The following is a 20,231-nucleotide window of genomic DNA, read 5'->3' as shown; positions in this document are numbered from 1 at the left end:
TGGCTGAGACTGGAAGATGTTGAATAGGTACTGGTTTATAACGAAGAGGGGAAGGTTTCTGGGTGAAGGTAGTGATTTCTTTAAATGTACTTAGTGATGGTGGCAGATGGAGGGTGGTTTCAGGGGAAGGTGAGCATCATTTCTGACGTGTTGCACTGAGTTATGAGGCCATGATTCAACAGGTGCCAAGTTGTGCTGTCTATATAATTTTCATATATGGTCTACATTAGGGGTCCAACTTTATTCTTTTTGTATGCACATCTAGTTGTTTGAGCACCGCTTGTTGAAAAGTCTGTTCTTCTTCTTTCAGTGTTTTTGGAACTTTTGTCAAAAATAAGTAACTATGGATATATGGGTTTGTCACTTGATGCTTATTCTGTTAATGATCTGTGTGTCTGTCCTTATGTCAGCACTACATTACTTTGATGACTGCTACTTAGTAAAGTAAATCTTGACATTGGAATTATGAATCCTTCTGCTTATTTTTTCCCAGTATTCTCTTAGCTAGAACTCCTTGATTTTCCCTTTGAATTTTATTATCAGATTGTCACTTTCCAAAAGGAGCCAGTTAGAAATTTGATAGAGATCATGGTGAAACTAAAGCTTAGGTAGGGGACTATTTATCAATGTGAGTTTCAGGACAGAGAGGGAATGAGAGATGTCTAGAATCATTGACAGAACTTGGGTAGTCAGGAAAGCAGGTTGGTAAGAACGTCCATTTTTGACTGAATTTAAGGTGATGAGGGACACACAAATGAAATGTCCAGTAGGCCACTAGAAGTCTGTAATAGGGGTCTAGAAGAGAGCTGGAACTGGGAAAGCGGCATTAGAGCATTGAGAGTCCGTGAGATCTCTGACAGAGAAAAAGGGACGCTCTGAGGCCGGAGCGCCTGCAGTGTCCATAATGAGAAGCCAAGAGAAGGAAGGGAAATCAGGAATGAGGGGCCAGAAACGTGAGGGGCAAATCAGGCTGGGCTGATGCTAGGGAAGCCATAGAGAAAGAAAGTGGGCAGAAGTATAGCTTCCTTCAGAGAGTTTGAAGCGAGTGAGGGTTGCGAGGAATGGCCAGTTCTCAGTTGGACCAGGGAACCCTCTGCACCCTCAGAATAACAGCTGCGTGGAAAATTCACAGCACAGTCAGAATAATGCCTGTATGGAAGGGGGATGAGAGGCAGTGTGTGGAGCTGCCTGGGTTCTCTTGAACCCACTCACTGGGATACAGATCTTACTGGGGCCGAGGCAGGGTTTCTTCTCATAGCTCTCTTTCCTCCCTCAGGTCAGTGTGCTTCTCAGGTGCCTGTCCTTTCCCAAGCTGGGAAGTCAGGAGACCAGGCAGTGGCAACTGTGCTTCGGATGGTCAGGCCCCAGGTGAGCTGGACTCTGTCTTCCCTGAGTTCCCAAGTCTGTGGCCTGGGAAATAGCGCTCATCTCCAGGGCTCTGGCCGATTCTGAGATTAGTCCTGCGGTTTCCCTGCTTAATTGCTTCCTCTGGAATTGGGCCCTGCCTGCTGAGTTCATGGATTCTGTCTGGCCCTGGACTTGTCCTTTTAGATGTGTCATCCCAGCTTCTCTCCCTCCCTCACCCCTTTACCCACCAGGCCCCGACCTGGGCTCTTGGTACTCTGATGTGGCTGCCCTTCAGGCCGGGAATATCCCTGAGCAATAGAAGCTTGTCATTCCAGGGATCTGCAGCGTACCAGTTCCTGTCTGTGGACTATACTGAGAGGAAGTGGAAAGGTCCGGCCCTCAGTCAGAGAGCCGTGTACCGGAGCATCGTGCCGGAAAATTACTGCAGCATGGCCTCATTGGGTAATGATTCTGTTCCCTAGTAATACAGTGTGCATTCTTTTCTTTACATTTTCTTTGCTATATTCTTTTTTTTGTCAACTTTTTTATTATGAAAAGTTGCAAACATGAGATAAAGTAGGGAGAATACTCTAATGAACCTCTCTGCGCCCATCACTCAGCCTTAAGTTATCAACATTGTGTTTACTTCATTATTAATTGACCTAGGGTGGTTTGGTTAGAGTTTGTAGTTGTAAGGAATAGGGAGCCACTCACATTATTGTAAGTACTGAGCTGTGTTACTTACAATAAGGCTGAAGGAATGGAAACCCTGATCAAACCCGCCAGCTAGACCATCCTTTGGGAAACAGGGCCCTCAGCAACAACAGCAAATAATTTTTATGCCAGGGAATGTAATGCTCTTGCTCCCCGCATATCCGTTTTGTCCTCCCACTGCTACCCATTTTCTTCATTCTGTATCTTTTGTCCCCTCATAGCTGCTGCTTTATTAGACTTTCTGTTCCCACGTACTTTCTGCATGCTCTGGCTCCTAATGGGTTGGCTTCTCTCTGTGCCTCATTTCAGTTTAGAGCTCCTTCTTGTTTTAGTTTTCTTTATTTTGCCCTATTTCCAGCTCACATTTTACTTAGAGAGGGACTCCAAGGGTGGTTCAGCCTTTAAGTATCATCTCTGTTTGGGCAGAACTTTGCCCCTGTCCACAGCAGAGGTGTAGCATACAGAGAAGCTACACTTGGGCCTGGTGCCCTGGTCTAGTCAGTCATGGTCTGAGATGTATTGAGGCCAGTTACTTGGCACAAAGCATGGCTGCCTCAGCTTCCCCTTCGGGAAAGACTGAGGCAGGACAGCTTCCTGGAAAGAGGGGTTTTCAGGGCAGGTTCTCTGGTTGGCAAGTGTAGCACAGTAGCCAACTCTAGAGAGGGTGGGTGGGCTTAGGAGTCCAGGAGCCAGATATCTATGTCTCCCCTATACGCTGAAATGCCATATGATGGCCTGTGGCCCTGGTTAAGATATGATTAAGAGGAACCAACAGTTTTGTGTTTAAACATGACTGATTGCTTGCTACTTCCACCTATTCCAAATTCAAAAGGAAATACTCAACTGTTCAGTTTCCTAGGATTCCAGATTATCAAGATACCAAAGACATATTTTGATTCCTATTTCAAATTATCGATCCCTTTCTTAATTTTTATAGGAATGTAGTACTTGCAGTACTGACTTGTACCAGTCTAGTGCACCAGAGACTAGGGGAATCCTCACTTTTACAGCTCTGCTGTCCTTTCCAGTACTTTTCCGCAGCATTTCTGAACCTGTGACTTCTCTGAATCTTGTCACCGTCCTCACATATGAGAATCACTTTTTTGGTACGTTTTTTCCTAACTGTGTTTGCCCATACTGTTTCTCATATTTGATTTGAGGTATTTGCCTCTCCTTTCTCTCCCCAGTATCTTTACTGGGGACCATGGAACCATACAGTGTCATGGTTGGAAAGGACGTTAGAGTTCATCATTTTACTGAGTGACTTCTGTAAGATCACACCACCTTTACAGTCTGCGCTCTTGCCTTGCAGTTGCTCTTTTTAGTTGGACAATTAAGTGGAGAAATTAAGAGCTTCAGGACAGAGCTCTGTCCTGATAGCTCTTCTTCCATCCTCCCCCACTGACTGCCTTTGTCCTCTTTGTCTTTCTGTCCATGAAGAAAAGCTTGAGCTATTTCCCATCTTTCTCTTGTTCTTAATGTGTCATCTCTTAATGTGTCCCTTAATGTGAAGGTTTTTTCAGGTCCACAGACTCCTGATGATACTGTTTCATCAATAGGACAAGAAACAAATAAGAGTTGTTTTCTTCTTTCTTTTGGCAGCAGGTGAGACTAGGACGCGGCGTTCAGAGCTGCCTGCAAGGCAGGAAGTTTCTAAAGGACCGGCGTCATCTGATGGGACATCAGGAGGCCTCTGTGGAGTAGTTTCTGGGGAACCAGAGACAGGAGCTGCCTGTGAAGGTACTTTAGAGAAGCTGGAAGGGCAATCCTCAGATGAAGAAGGGAGCAGACTGGAAAGTGATTTCTTCAAAATAACACACGAGGATAAAGATAAATCCACAAAAGCTGGATGCGATGAATATAATGAACTTGGGAGACATCCAGATCTGTCCTCTAGTGCTGCAGCACATCAAGGAGTTCTGAAGGGACAGAAATTTTATCAATGTGATGAATGTGGTAAAGCTTTCAATTGGAGTTCACACCTCATTGGGCATCAGAGAATCCACACTGGAGAGAAACCCTATGAGTGTAATGAATGTGGTAAGACCTTCAGGCAGACCTCTCAGCTCATAGTTCATCTGAGAACCCACACAGGGGAAAAGCCCTATGAGTGCAGTGAGTGTGGAAAGACTTACCGACACAGCTCCCATCTTATTCAACACCAGAGACTCCATAATGGTGAGAAACCGTATAAATGTAATGAATGTGGAAAAGCTTTCAATGAGAGTTCCAAACTTTTTGACCACCAAAGAACCCATACTGGGGAGAAGCCTTACGAATGCAATGAGTGTGGGGCTGCCTTTAGTCGAAGTAAAAATCTTGTCCGGCATCAGGTACTTCACACTGGAAAAAAACCTTACAAGTGTAGTGAGTGTGGGAAAGCTTTCTGTTCTAATAGAAATCTTACTGACCATCAGAGGATCCATACTGGGGAGAAGCCTTATGAGTGTAATGAATGTGGCAAGGCCTTCAGTCGGAGTAAATGTCTTGTTCGACATCAGAGCCTCCACACTGGGCAAAAACCATACAAATGTAGTGAATGTGGGAAAGCCTTCAGTCAGATCTCTCAACTTGTTGACCATGAGCGAATTCATACTGGAGAAAAACCTTTTGAATGTAATGAGTGTGGTAAGGCATTCAGTCTGAGTAAATGCCTTATTCGACATCAGAGACTTCACACAGGTGAAAAGCCCTATAAATGTAATGAGTGTGGAAAATCCTTCAATCAGAACTCATACCTCATTATACACCAGAGAATTCACACTGGTGAGAAGCCTTATGAATGTAATGAGTGTGGGAAGGTCTTCAGTCATAATTCTAGCCTTATGGTTCATCAGAGAACCCATACTGGGGAGAAACCCTATAAATGTAGTGACTGTGGGAAAGCATTTAGTGACAGCTCACAGCTTATTGTGCACCAGAGAGTTCACACAGGAGAGAAGCCTTATGAATGTATTGAGTGTGGGAAAGCCTTCAGTCAGCGTTCCACTTTTAATCACCACCAGCGAACTCACACTGGAGAGAAGCATTCAGCTCTGGCTCGCACAGTTTATTGAGACATGATTCTCCAAGACAGCAAGATATTTTGAGTTAATCTTTTTTTGTAACAAAGATACTCACCCTCATCTCCTCTTGGAATCAGTAATCAATGAGGGCCATTCCCTCCATTCTTTCTGCTTGAAAATGAAGGTGGGAGAGTCACAGGGCCATCCTTCCCAGCTATGAGGGAAGTAAGGACTACACATTTCTTGGACTTATAGATTCCCTCCCTACCCATTTCCCTCCCTCCCTTCCTTCCTTCTCTTTCTCTCTCCTCCCTTTTTTGTTTAAAAATGTATCTCTGGTTTTAGGAATGAATCCTATAACCAAATTGTGTGCTTCTCAAGGACAGTAATTATATGCTTCCTTTCTTTCCAGCTAATTCATTTCACATTTGCATGAAGTCGTTCTCTAATGCTCTGGTTTTTTCCTATCTTGGATATGGCCTTTTAAAAAGTTCTATTATAATCTAGATCTTCATTTCTTGTATTTCCTATCTAGAAAACCTTTTCTTCTTTCTGTTTGCTAATCTTTATCCCTCAGACCCTGTAAGATCTAGCTCATCTCAGAAAGACTTTCTTCTTGAAATGCTTTTTCCTTCCTCCTAAACTTCTCGTGATTTGACTTCAATGCTTCAGATTAGCCTGTGCTACAATTTGCATTAAATTGCATTCAGAACAATTGTCAAGGCATAGGTGTACACTTTCATAACAAATTAATGTAGGTTCTTTGAGGTTGAGTATGTATTTCTTTTAGCATATAGATAATTTTCATATGCTAGTTGTTTAATAATTTTTTGAAACTCATCTTTCCAGTTCATCCATTCTTAAACTGGGCAGGAATTTCCCCTTGTACCACTGGACCTAAGTGTTTTAAAGATGGATATCGTAGGATACCACAGACAAAGGCCTCATTCATATCTTCTACATATACCTCTGGGAGTTTTAGTGCTGTTTACGTCAGCCTCAAGGAACTAATGATTTGTGCTTGAGCATGCATGTCTGTGTGTGTCTAGGTTTTAGAGTCAGCAGTTATTCCAGTGATAATGTACTTTTTCCTGCTTTCTGTGATTGGAGCTCACAGTGACTGATTTCCTTACTATGTAGTTCAATCTACCTGTAACTGCCATTTAATATCAAGGTGAGAGGAGTACACTTAATTATTGTAATAATCTTCTGCGCCATCAGGAGGTCTTTTCAGAGTCCAGTAGTTGTATAGGAGACATTAGCTTTGAACACCTTATCCCTTCCACCATTGCAGGAGTGCCCCAGTGCCCCAGCCTTTGCCTCTGGTGCCTGCCCCTTTTCTCTTAGCAGGACAGTAGGATTGACAGTGTGGCAGAGGAGGAGGTTAGAGGGGCAATGTCAGATTATGTAACCTGGAGGGGAGAGATTATTGTGAGCTGTAATTTATATCTGAGACAGTGGAGAAGAAAGGGAACAGAATTGAGGCTCAAGAAAATAAGAATTAGATGTGATTTGTGGAGAGGCATCTCAGAAAAGATTAGAAAGAATGTTACTGGGGAGATCTGTAAAACTACTGAACCAAGGGTACAGCTAGAAATTTGCCATTTGTAAGTGTTTTAAGTTAAATTTCTGTTTTCAGATATATTTTTGCTGTTTGTTTCCATTTTCCTTTACAAGATCTGCAGATAGGACTTTCTTAAAAGTGTTTTATCTTGGGAGCATCCAGATCCTGAGAAGGAACCCAACCCCATATTAGCACAAGGGCCCATCCCTCCACTGTGATTTGCAAATTACTAGCCATGTCTTCAGTAGAACCCCCTGCCTATTGTATGCTGTAATTTTACCTTCTATTTGTTGTTTGCTCATCCTCTTACCACTCTGAGTCTGGAGGGTGAGAGCCAGCACTATTCATAAGTATATACCCCCCACCACCAGTCAGGCGTACATGTTCAGTAGGAATGAATGTCCTTACTTCCTTGAAAAGTACTCAGGCTCTTGCATGGAAGAAAATGGGCTATATATGAAAGCCACACCTCAATTTCTATTGGTTATTGCTAGTATTTAAAAAAAGTATTGAGTTTTAAAAATTTTATCTGGATCCAATTGCCTTGCTAAGTTATTTTTAGTTTTAATAGTTTTTTAGTGTCATTTTCTAGCTTTTCTGAGTATACAATAATGGTTAATATTCTCTTCATTTTCAATCTGTATGTCACTTAAGTTGTGACATACTATTTAAAAAAAACTATTTAAAAAATCTTTTGAATAGTGGACAACAAATTTTTTTGCATTCTAAAAATCAAGTTTATTGAGTCATGAAATATGTGTAACAACTGCATCTCTTTAAAGTGTACGATTGAATGAGTTTTGATGGATAACTCCATGCAGGAAACCATCTCCACAATCAAAATACAGAACATTTCATCATCCCCAAAAGAGTAGCACATTCCTGCTCTGGCCCCAGTCCCAGGCAACTACTGATCTGCTTTTCGTCACTGTAGATTTGTTTGCATTTTCTAGAATTTTATAAAAATAGGTTACCGTCTCTCTTGTTAATGAAAGCCAGGGAAGGTGCTCTGGCATGTGCTAGGGTTCCCCACCTGGGCTCCTTTGTGAAGGCCTGAGGGAGTGGGTATGACTGGGGCCACAAGGACATTGTAGGTTGTTGGAATTCTTGAGAGGACCTTGTTAAGAAGGGTCTGGATGGTAATGGCACTTTAAGGTAGAAAGAATTAGGAAATTGTATTAAATCTGGGAAGACAGGAGGATATCAAGTAATGATAACTAAGTCATATCTATCTGTCTACATAGTTTCTGAAACGTAAAGAAGCAAAGATGTAACTAGGCAATCAATCATATGATGTTGATATAGTAACCAGGGAGCTTGGGAAGGTGGCGGACGGAGTAGGAGGACCCTGAACTCACCACATTTTCAACTAGATGATATCCATATCCAAGTCAATAAACTAGACTGTGATCTGAAGGCTAGTGAAACAAACTCCACAACTAAATATAGGAAGAAGCTGCATCTGAAAGTTTGGGATGGTCAGAAAGGTAGAGGGAGACTACCTGCAAGAGGGCAGAGAAATGGGCCCTTGTACCAGGAGACTCACATGGGAAAGACTAATCCCTATAGCATTTGGCTTTAAAAACCAGAAGGGCTGAATTTTGGAATGAGGAGCTTTGGAGGTAAGCTGATTAAACACTGGGCAAGCTGGGAGGCTGTGCTAGCTGGGTTGCTGCCCTTAAAGAGACAGCAGCCTGTGCAGAGAGGAACTTAAAAGCAGTTTACACAGCACCAGTGGCAAACAGGAGACAGATCTGTTCATACTGACTTCGGAGTGTTTGGGGGACCGTGAAAACAGGACATGGCAGGTGTCATTTTCCTCAGCTAGCCCCAGTATAAGCACAGAGACACTTGGCTACCTAACCTACTAGCAGTGGGCTATGCCCAAGTTCTCCTGAGGACTCACCCACTCCAAACCAGCTAGCCTTGGTCATGGACTCAGCAAATTCTGTTAACCTGTGTGGGCACCCCACCAACAGCTGCACAGTTGCCACCTTGTGCCATGCATATCTGCCATGCCACGCCCAGCTGTGTGCCTCCAACCACCCTTGTGTTTCACCCAGCTGCATGCCTCCAGCCACAGTCACATGCTGTGCCTGCATGACTGGCTGTGTGCCCCCAGGCCCACCGGGCACCATTCCACACCACACCCAGTTGCATGCCCCCGCTGCAGTTGTGTGTCCCTAGTTGCAGTTGCACACCTTGCACAGCCACAAGGTACAGAGCTTCTGCCTAGTCCAACCACTGCATCAGGGCCAAACACCACAGCACACCCAGCTGTACATCGCTAACACCATCACCGCCCCCCCAAGTTCCCCCATGGGCACACACCCCACCCCCAACAGAGGTGGCCTGCCTGGGTTCCACTAACACGACAGAGAGCAAGCACAGCCCACAACAGGCAGAGAGCCAGTAAAGATGAATGCATTGAAAGGAAAAGTGGCAGACAACAGCAGGGTGTAAGCAATACATATAGGATACTCTCCTGAAGTGCCAGGTTCTGATGAACAGGGGACACTGCACTGCAGGACACTCCAGGAACTCTTCATAAAGTCACTACTTTGAAGAGCAGAAGACACAGTTGGCTTTCTTAACACAGAAAAATAGACAAAATGAGGAGACAGAAATTTATCCCAAATGAACAGGACAAGGTCACAACCAGAGATCTAGGCAAAACAGTTATAAGTAACATGCCTAATAGAGAATTTAAAGCAATGATCATAAGGATACTCACTAGACTTGAGAAAATAGTGGAAGACGTGAGTGAGGCCGTTAAGACAGGAATAACAACATAGTCAAGATGAAGAGCACAATAAATGAAATGAGAAACACACTTGATGGAATGAACAGCAGGATAGAAGAAGCAGAAGAACAAATTAGTGACCTGGAAGACAGAGTAATGGAAAATAATCAAGCTGAACAAAAGAAAGAATTATGCAAAACAAGAGTAGACTTAGGGAACTCAGTGATTCCATCAAACGTAGTAACATTTGTACTATAGGAGTCCCAAAAGAGGAGAAAGGGGGGCAGAAAATTGACTTGAAGAAATAATAGCTGAAAAATTCCCTAATTTGGGGAAGGAGGCAGAGAACCCCCAACAGAATCAACAAAAGCAGACCAATACCAAAACATTGTAATTAGCTTTGCAAATTTTAGTGATAAAAAATGTTAAAAGCAGCAAGACGAAAGAAGTCATAACTGACAAGGGACAACCCATAAGGCTAGCAGATTTTTCAAAAGAAACTCTACAAGCCAGAAGAGAATGGCATGATATATTCAAAGTGCTGAATGAGAAAAATCTGCAGCCAAGATACTCTATCCAGCAAGGTTATCATTCAGAATAGAAGGAAAGATAAGAGTTTCCCAGACAAACAAAAACTAAAGGTGTTCGTGACCACTAAACCACCTCTGCAAGAATTATAAAAATGGACTCTTTGAGTGGAAAGGAGAGAGTAGGGGGAGGGTTAAGATGGCAGAAGAGTAGGGCAACTCTAATATACCTCCTCCCTTGCATACAGCTAGATAAATGTCAGATCATTCTGGACACCCAGGAAATTGATCTGTTGACTAAGAGAACAAATCTGTGCATCTACAAGCAAAAAAAGGGACCACCTTGTGGAAGGTGGGAACTGCCCAGAATTGATTTGGGGGAGAAAAGAGCCACAAGCATTGTAGGGGGGGGGGAGGCCTGACCACAGAGGGAGGAGCAAGAGAGAAGGAGTGAAAAAAAGTGAAAACATGGGCAGGGGATTGCACAAGAAAAACTCTTACCCAAAACCATTGACTGGGGAAAAGGAGAGGATTTAAATACCGCAAATAAAATAACCAAACTAAACTAAAATAAATCCTGCAAGTTTTTTATAAATAGCAGAGCACAGTCTGAATTTTCAAAGGTCAGCGCCATCACCAGGGTCATGCCAGGAGAGCTGAGTGGTGCTCCGGTGGGGAAGAAGAGTGGAGACCCAGAGGGGGCAGCATGCTTTGAGGATACCCTGAATTGCATGGGCAGAAGTAGTTCCCCTGCTTTGAGTGCATTTGGTAGAGGTGATACTGCCTCTGTAGGGGTAAAAGACCTGGCAGGTGCCATTCAGCTGCCCCATTCACCAGCATAGGGACAAAGATGCAGGCTGAAGGCAGCAAACCTTGGCACCAACTTTGTGCTGTGATTTACCATAAACTGTGAACTGCTGTGCAGTTGTGCGACCATTTTCTGGGATAAGCCGGCACCAGCCACAGTGCAGCAAAACCCACCCCTAAAGTATTAGGATGGGTCTGAACTATGGGGGGTCTCTGAATTTGGAGTTTTGAAACCCAGCCACACCTGAGATAAAACACAAGAGTGCTGCGCCGCCTGGCAGGCGGACAGCTCTGACACAGGGTGAAGGCGGGATCTGATGGAAGCCAGGGACACGGAAGGGGTGATTTTTGCTCATCTCTGAGCGCTTACTGGGGAGTGGAGGGGCACAAGCTCCCTGCTCTGGAGAAGGGGTGGAGCTGTTTTCATCGATCAGCACTGACCAACCTCAGGGAGGAAAACAGCACCACCAAGTGGATGCCAGAGCTGCTTACATCAAATCCCGCCGCCCTGTGCCCTGCAAGTGCATCTCCACTAGGGAAAGTCCACCTAAGAATCAACAGTAGGCCTCTCCCCCAGAAGACAAGCACAAAACCCTTGCACATACCAAGTCTCCTGATCAAGGAATGCTGCAAATCTTCAGCTCTAGGGAAGTCAGGATCTAGACTCTTTTTTTGTTTGTTTGTTTTGGATACAGAAAAAGCAATTTATTATTTTATTTTTTATTTATTTGTTTTTAATTTTTTAATTTTAAAATCTTTCATTTTTTAAAGAAAATTTTCATCAAGCTTCCCTTAATAAACAGGCCAAAACACACCTGGGATATAGCTTCCTTTATATATTTTTTAAATTTTTTATCTTATTTTTTTTATTTTCTTTGGCATCAAAAATGACAACACAGAGGAATTCACCCAAAAAGAAAGAACAGCAAGAAGTGATGGCCAGGTATTTAATTGATACAGATATAAATAAGACATCTGAACTAAAATTGATAACAACAATTATAAGAATACTGGCTGGACTTGAAAAAAAAAAAAAAAACAGAAGACACTAGAGAATCCCTTACTGCAGAGATAAAAGAACTAAAAAATATTCAGACCAAAGTAAAAGTGCCACAACTGAGATGCAAACCAAATGGATGCTATGACAGAGGAATGAATCAGTGATATAGAACGTAAAATTATGGAAAAAATAAAGGTGAAGGGCGCCTGGGTGGTTCAGTTGGTTAAGCGATGGCCTTCGGCTCAGGTCATGATCCTGGAGTCCCAGGATCGAGTCCCACATCGGGCTCCCTGCTCAGCGGGGAGTCTGCTTCTCTCTCTGACCCTCTTCCCTCTTGTGCTCTCTATCTCTCATTCTCTCTCTCTCAAATAAATAAATAAAATCTTAAAAAAAAAGCCAACAGAATCATCCACATTTAAAAAAAAATAAAGGTGAAGACAGGGAAAGAAAGGTATTGGATCACTAATGTAGACTTAGGGAACTCCTTAAAGCGTAATAACATTCATATCATAGGAATCCCACAAGAGGAAGAGAGAAAGGGGGGGAAGAAGGTTTATTTGGCCAAATTATCGCTGAAAATTCCCTAACCTGAGGAAGGAAACAGACCTCACAATCCAAGAAACACAGAGAATTCCCATTAATTTCAACAAAACCCAGCCATCACCAAGACATATTACAGTCAAATTCACAAAATACACAGGCAAGGAAATAATCCTGAAAGCAGCAAGAGGGGAAAAAAGTCCTTAACGTACAAGGGAAGACAGATCAGATTTGCAGCAGATCTGTCCACAGAAACAGGGAAGGCCAGAAAGAAGTTGCAGAATATATTCAACATGCTGAATGTGAAGAATATGCAGCCATGAATACTTTGTCCAGCAAGGCAGTCATTCAGAATAGAAGGAGAGATAAAGTTTGTCCAGGATAAACAAAAACTAAAGGAATTTGTGAACACTAAAACAGCCCTGCAAGACATATTAAAGGGGATCCTTTGAGGGAAGAGAGTGCCCAAAAGTAACAAAGACCAGAAATGAACAGAGACAATCTACAAAAACAGCGACTTTACAGGCAATATGATGGCACTAAATTCATATCTTTCAAAAATTACTCTGACTGTAAACGGACTAAATGCTCCAATCAAAAGACATAGGGTATCAGAATGTATTTTTAAAAAGCAAGACCCATCTATATGCTGTCTACAAGAGACTCATTTGAGACATAAAGACAGGCAGATTGAAAGTGACGGGTTGTAGAATGATCTATCATGCTAATGCGGGTCAAAAGAAAGTTGGAGTTCACCAAAAAGTTGCTTAGAACTGTTACAGGAATTCAGCAAAGTCGCAGGATATAAAATCAATGCACAGAAGTCAGTTTCATTTCTATACACTAACAATGAAGCAGAAGAAACAGAAATTAAGGAGTAGATCCCAAATACAATTGCACGAAAAACCATAAAATACCTGGGAATAAACCTAACCAAAGAGATAAAGGATCTATACTCTAGAAACTACAGAACACTTATGAAAGAAATTGAGGAAGACACAAAGAGATGGGAAAACATTCCATGCTCATGAATTGGAAGAACAAATATCATTAAAATATCTATGCTACCCAGAGCAATCTACACATTCAATGCTGTCCCTATCAAAATACCATCAGCATTGTTCACAGAGCTGGAACAAACCTAAAATTTGTATGGAACCAGAAAAGACCCTGAATAGCCAGGGGAATGTTTAAAAAGAAAACCAGAGCTGAGGCATCATAATTCTGGATTTCAGGTGGTATTACAAAGCTGCAATCATCAAGATAGCATGATACTGGCACAAAAACAAACACATAGATCAATGCAACAGAATAGAGAACCCAAAAATGGACCCACAACTATATGGTCAACTGCTCTTTTTATTTTTTAAAGATTTATTTATTTATTTATTCATGACAGACAGAGGGGGAGAGAGAGAAAGAGAGAAGCAGAGGGAGAAGCAGGCTCCCAAGGAGCAGGGAGCCCGATGCGGGATTCGATCCCAGAACCCTGGGATCATGACCTGAGCCGAAGGCAGACGCTTAACCATCTGAGCCACCCAGGCGCCCCATATAGTCAACTGATCTTTGACAAAGCAGGAAAGAATATCCAATGTAAAAAAGACAGTCTCTTCAACAAAGGTGTTGGGAAAATTGGACAGCCACATGCAGAAGAATGAAACTGGACCTCTTTCTTATACCATACACAAAAATAAACTCAAAACGGATGAAAGATATAAATGTGAGACAGGAATACATCAAAATCCTACAGAAGAACAGAGGCAGCAACCTCTTTGACGTTAGCCACAGCAACTTCTTGCTAGACACTTCTCCAAGGCAGGGAAACAAAAGCAAAAATGAGCTGTTGGGACTTCCATCAGGATAAAAACCTTTTGCACAGCAAATGAAATAGTCAACAAAACTAAAAGGCAACTGACAGAATGGGAGAAGATATTTGCAAATGACTTACCAGATAAACAGCTAGTATCCAAAACAATAAAGAACTTATCAAACTCAACACACACAAAAAAAACCCCAAAAAATCCAATCAAGAAATGGGCAGAGGGGACAAACAGACATGTCTCCAGAGAAGACCTACAAATGGCCAACAGAGAGATGAAAAAAGGCTCTACATCACTTGCATCCGGGATATACAATTCAAAACCATAATGAGAGAATGGCTAAGATTAACAAGTCAGGAAACAACAGATGTTGATGAGGATGGGGAGAAAAGGGAACGCTCTTATAGTGTTGGTGGGGATGCAAAGTGGTGCAGCCACTCTGGAAAACAGTATGGAGTTTCCTCACATAGTTAAATAATAGAACTACCCTGTGATCCAGTAAATAACACTACTAAGTATTTATCCAAAAGATACAAACCTAGTGATTCAAAGTGGTGCATGTATTCCAATGTTTATAGCAGCAATGCCCACAATAGCCAAAATATGGAAAGAACTGAGCCATAGGAAAGAATGAAATCTTGCCATTTGCAATGACATGGATGGAAGTAGAGGGTATTATGCTAAGCAAAATAAGTCAATCAGAGAAAGACAAATACCAAATGATTTCACTCATATGTGGAAATTAAGAAACAAAACAGATGAACATGGGGGGAAAGAAAAATAAGATGAAAATAGAGAGAGAGGCAACTCATAAGAGATGCTGAACTCTAGGAAACAAACTGAGGGTTGCTGTAGGGGAGGGGAGTGGGGGGAAGGGGTAATTGGGTGATGAGTGTTAAGGAGGGCACTTGATGTAATGGGCACTGGGTGTTATATGCAACTGATGAATCACTAAATTCTACCCCTGAAACTAATAATACAATATATTTTAACTAAATTGAATTTAAATTTTTAAAAAGCCAGTGTAGCCATACTAATAATCAGACAAACTAGATTTTAAACCAAAGACTGTAATAAAAGATGAAGAAGAGCATTACATCATAATTAAGGGGTCTAACCATCAAGAAAATCTGACAACTGTAAATATTTATGCTCCCAACTTGGGAGCACCCTAATACACAAACCAATTAATAACAAACACAAGAAACTCATTGATAATACAATAATAACAGATCATCTTAGGGCAATGGACAGATCATCTAAACAGAAAATCAACAAGGAAACAAGGGCTTTGATTGACACACTGGACCAGATGGACTTAAAAGATATATTCAGAACATTTCATCCTAGTGTAGCAGAATACACACTATTTTCAAGTGCACGTGGAACATTCTCTAGAATAGATCACATACTGGGTCACAAGTCAGCACTCAACAAATACAAAGAGATTGAGATCATACTGTGCATATTTTCAGAACACAACACGGGGGGTGCAGAGCAAGATGGCGGAGGAGTAGAAAACCTGGATTTCGTCTGGTCTCAGGAATTCAGCTGAATAGGGATCAAACCATTCTGAACACCTATGAACTCAACAGGAGATCGAAGAGGAGAGTAGCAACAACTCTCTGAACAGAGAAGCGACCACTTACTGGAAGGTAGGACGTGCGGAGAAGTGAATCTGAGGCGATATTCGGGAGGATAGACGGTGGGGGAGGGGGCCTCCGTCGGCCGCTTCTGGCAAGTGATAGAGCCGCGGAGCACAAAATCGGACCTTTTAGAAGTCGGCTCCGCGGAGGGACGTCGCTGCAGTGGCTAAGCAGGAGGTGAAACCCTCGCGGGACAGTGTGGTCTCAGGACCCTCAGGGTCACACAAAGACTGGGGGTGCCTGAGTGCAGCAGAGCTCCCAGGTATTGGAGCGGGGAAGCCGGCTGCAGAGACGGAGCCGAGGCGCGGGCTCTCAGCTCGGGGTTGCCATAGACTGTGATCTGCGGCCCAGTCGGGCCACTGCTCCTCCAGCAGGGACCCAACAAGCAGCAGAGCCGGGGAGACTCCCCTTTCTCCCCCGTGAGGAGTGGCGCGGGAGCGCACCACGGGGATCTGCTGGAGATCCACATGGGGTCGGGTGCCAGAGATAAAAACGCTCGGTCACAGGCCGGGTGAGCACGGAGTGCAGCCAGAGACCAGGGACACGGGAGTGACTGGCTGCTTTTCTCTGGGGGCGCACTGAGGAGCGGAGCCCCGAGTTCTTGCCTCCCCTGGGGCGGAGATTGGGAGGCCGCCATTTTCACTGTCGTCCTCCAAAGCCCTACGGAAAGCTTGCAGGGAACAAAAGCTCCTGAGAGCAAACCGGGCAGCTTGCTTAGCTGGGACCGACAAGGGCGGGGCAATTCCGCCTCCGGCAAAAACATTTGGGAACCCCGGCAACAGGCCCCTCCCCGAGAAGATCAGCACGAACAGCCAGCAAGCCAAGACCAAGTTTACCGATCAAGGAGAACGGGAGAACTCCAGTGATAGGGGAATACTGCACATAGAATTCATGGCTTTTTTTTACCATGATTCATTAGTTTTTCAAAGTTAATTTTTTTAACTGTTTTTTTAATTTCTCTTTTTCCCTTTATCAACCATCTTATCAATCCCTTTTTTTAAAAAAAAACTTTTTTATTTTTTATTTTTAGAGTCATATTTTATCCCTTCATAGTAGTTACCCTTATTTTTGGCATATATATAAGTTGTTCTCTCTTTAAAATTTTGAGATACAGTTTCTTCTAACATATCAAAATATACCCTAAATCACTAGTCTCCTGCCTGAACACATTCTCTCCCTTTTTTTTTTTTTAAATCTTCTTCTTTCTTTTTTCAAACAACTTCTTATCGTATCAATTCCTTTTATAAAATCTTTTATAATTTTCATCTTTACAGTCATCTTCCATCCCTTCATTGTATCAACCCTTATTCTATACATATATAAGTCTTTCTTCCTTTTAAATTTTAGGAGGCACTTTTTTCTAACAGACCAAAATACGCCCAAAATCTAGTGTGTGGCACTGATCTACGCACTAGCCTGATCATATTTGATCATATTCGATTTTTTTTGTATTCTTCTGTTTTTGTTTTTAATCTTTTACTTTTTGTTTTTTTTTTTCTTTCTTTTTTCTTTCTTTCCCTTCCTTTTCCCCTGGTTTCAGGTCTTTTCTGATTTGTATAGAGTATATTTGCTGGGGACATCGTTAACCTGTTAGCACTTTGTTCTCTCATTCATCTATTCTCCTCTGGACAAAATGACAAGACGAAAAAAACACCTCAGCAAAAAGAACAAGAGGTAGTACCGTCAGCCAGGGACCTACTCAATACGGACATTAGTACGATGTCGGACCTAGAGTTCAGAATCATGACTTTAAAGATACTAGCTGGGCTTAAAAAAAAGTGTGGAAGTTATTAGAGAAACTCTTTCTGGAGAAATAAAAGAACTAAAATCTAATCAAGTTGAAATAAAAAAGGCTATTAATGAGGTACAATCAAAAATGGGGGCACTAACTGCTAGGATAAATGAGGCAGAAGAGAGAATCAGCGATATAGAAGACCAAATGATGGAAAATAGAGAGGCTGAGAGAAAGAGAGAAACACCTACAGGATCACGAGGGCAGAATTCGAGAGATAAGCGATACGATAAGACGAAACAACATTAGAATAATTGGGATCCCAGAAGAAGAAAGAGAGAGAGGGGCAGAAGGTATATTGGAGCAAATAATAGCAGAGAACTTCCCTAATGTGGGGAAGGAAACAGGCATCAAAATCCAGGAGGCACAGAGAACCCCTCTCAAAATCAATAAAAATAGGTCAACACCCCGACATCTAATAGTAAAACGTACGAGTCTCAGAGACAAAGAGAAAATCCTGAAAGCACCTCGGGAGAAGAGATCTGTAACCTACAATGGTAGAAATATTAGATTGGCAACAGACCTATCCACAGAGACCTGGCAGGCCAGAAAGGACTGGCATGATATCTCCAGAGCACTAAATGAGAAAAATATGCAGCCAAGAATACTATATCCAGCTAGGCTCTCATTGAAAATTGAAGGAGAGATCAAAAGCTTCCAGGACAAACAAAAACTAAAGGAATTTGCAAACACAAAACCAGCCCTCCAAGAAACATTGAAAGGGGTCCTCTAAGCCAAGAGAGAGACTAAAAGCAGCACAGATCAGAAAGGAACAGAGACAATATACAGTAACAGTCACCTTACAGGCAATACAATGGCACTAAATTCATACCTTTCAATAGTTACCCTGAATGTAAATGGGCTCAATGCCCCAATCAAAAGACACAGGCTATCAGATTGGATTAAAAAACAAGATCCATCCATATGCTGTCTGCAAGAGACTCATTTTAGACCCAAAGACACCCCCACATTGAAAGTGAGGGGGTGGAAAACCATTTACTGTGCTAACGGACACCAAAAGAAAGCTGGGGTGGCAATCCTTATATCAGACAAATAGATTTTAAACCAAAGACTGTAATAAGAGATGAGGAAGGACACTATATCCTACTTAAAGGGTCTATCCAACAAGAAGATCTAACAATTGTAAATATCTATGCCCCTAACGTGGGAGCAGCCAATTATATAAGGCAATTAATAACAAAAGTGAAGAAACACATTGACAGCAATACAATAATAGTGGGGGACTTTAACACCTCCCTGACTGAAATGGACAGATCATCTAAGCAAAAGCTCAACAAGGAAATAAAGACTTTAAATGACACACTGGACCAAATGGACTTCACAGACATATTCAGAACATTCCATCCCAAAGCAACGGAATACACATTCTTCTCTAGTGCCCATGGAACATTCTCCAGAATTGATCACATCCGAGGTCACAAATCAGGTCTCAACTGGTACCAAAAGATTGGAATCATTCCCTGCATATTTTCAGACCACAATGCTTTGAAACTAGAACTCAATCACAAGAGGAAAGTTGGAAAGAACTCAAATACATGGAGGCTAAAGAGCATCCTACTAAGGAATGAATGGGTCAACCAGGAAATTAAAGAAGAATTAAAAAAAATTCATGGAAACCAATGAAAATGAAAACACAACTGTTCAAAATCTTTGGGATACAGCAAAGGCAGTCCTGAGAGGAAAGTATATAGCAATACAAGCCTTTCTCAAGAAACAAGAAAGGTCTCAAATACACAACCTAACCCTACACCTAAAGGAGCTGGAGAAAGAACAGCAAATAAAGCCTAAACCCAGCAGGAGAAGAGAAATCATAAAGATCAGAGCAGAAATCAATGAACTAGAAACCAAAAGAACAGTAGAACAGATCAACGAAACTAGGAGCTGGTTCTTTGAAAGAATTAACAAGATTGATAAACCCCTGGCCAGACTGATCAAAAAGAAAAGAGAAATGACCCAAATCAACAAAATCATGAATGAAAGAGGAGAGATCACAACCAACACCAAAGAAATACAAACAATTATAAGAACATATTATGAGCAACTCTATGCCAGCAAATTAGAGAACCTGGAAGAAATGGGTGCATTCCTAGAGATGTATCAACTACCAAAATTGAACCAGGAAGAAATAGAAAACCTGAACAGACCTATAACCACTAAGGAAATTGAAACAGTCATCAAAAATCTCCCAAGAAACAAAAGCCCAGGGCCAGACGGCTTCCCGGGGGAATTCTATCAGACATTTCAAGAAGAATTAATACCTATTCTCCTGAAACTGTTCCAAAAAATAGAAATGGAAGGGAAACTTCCAAACTCATTTTATGAGGCCAGCATTACCTTGATCCCAAAACCAGACAAAGACCCCATCAAAAAAGAGAATTACAGACCAATATCCTTGATGAACATGGATGCAAAAATTCTCACCAAAATACTAGCCAATAGGATCCAACAGTACATTAAAAGGATTATTCACCATGACCAAGTGGGATTTATTCCTGGGCTGCAAGGCTGGTTCAACATCCGCAAATCAATCAACGTGATACAATACATTAACAAAAGAAAGAACAAGAATCATATGATCCTCTCAATAGATGCAGAAAAAGCATTTGACAAAGTACAACATCCTTTCTTGATCAAAACTCTTCAGAGTATAGGGATAGAGGGTACATACCTCAATATCATAAAAGCCATCTATGAAAAACCTACAG

At 42.1% G+C, this 20,231-nt stretch overlaps 1 protein-coding gene across 2 annotated transcripts; it reads left to right on the top strand.

Moving 5' to 3' along the window:
* The first annotated feature begins 782 nt into the window (after positions 1–782).
* LOC112833721 (uncharacterized) lies at positions 783–6,259 on the top strand. Of its 2 annotated transcripts, none has more exons than XM_025885054.2 (3): positions 783–1,368; positions 1,683–1,809; positions 3,667–6,259. In XM_025885054.2, the coding sequence occupies exons 1-3, from the start codon at positions 1,165–1,167 to the stop codon at positions 5,115–5,117; spliced, it is 1,782 nt and encodes a 593-aa protein (XP_025740839.1). In that variant the 5' UTR covers positions 783–1,164; the 3' UTR covers positions 5,118–6,259. The 2 variants fall into 2 exon arrangements, with proteins under 2 accessions (XP_025740839.1, XP_025740837.1); XM_025885052.2 differs by having other exon boundaries at positions 784–1,368; positions 3,664–6,259.
* The last annotated feature ends 13,972 nt before the right edge of the window (positions 6,260–20,231 follow it).

Source organism: Callorhinus ursinus, unplaced genomic scaffold (assembly GCF_003265705.2).
Source record: "Callorhinus ursinus isolate GAN/ISIS: 27379988/994484 unplaced genomic scaffold, GSC_fseal_2.0 scaffold1, whole genome shotgun sequence".
Taxonomy (NCBI): Eukaryota; Metazoa; Chordata; class Mammalia; order Carnivora; family Otariidae; genus Callorhinus; species Callorhinus ursinus.
Note: the sequence above shows the minus strand (reverse complement) of the source record. Positions and strands in the feature narration are given on the sequence as shown.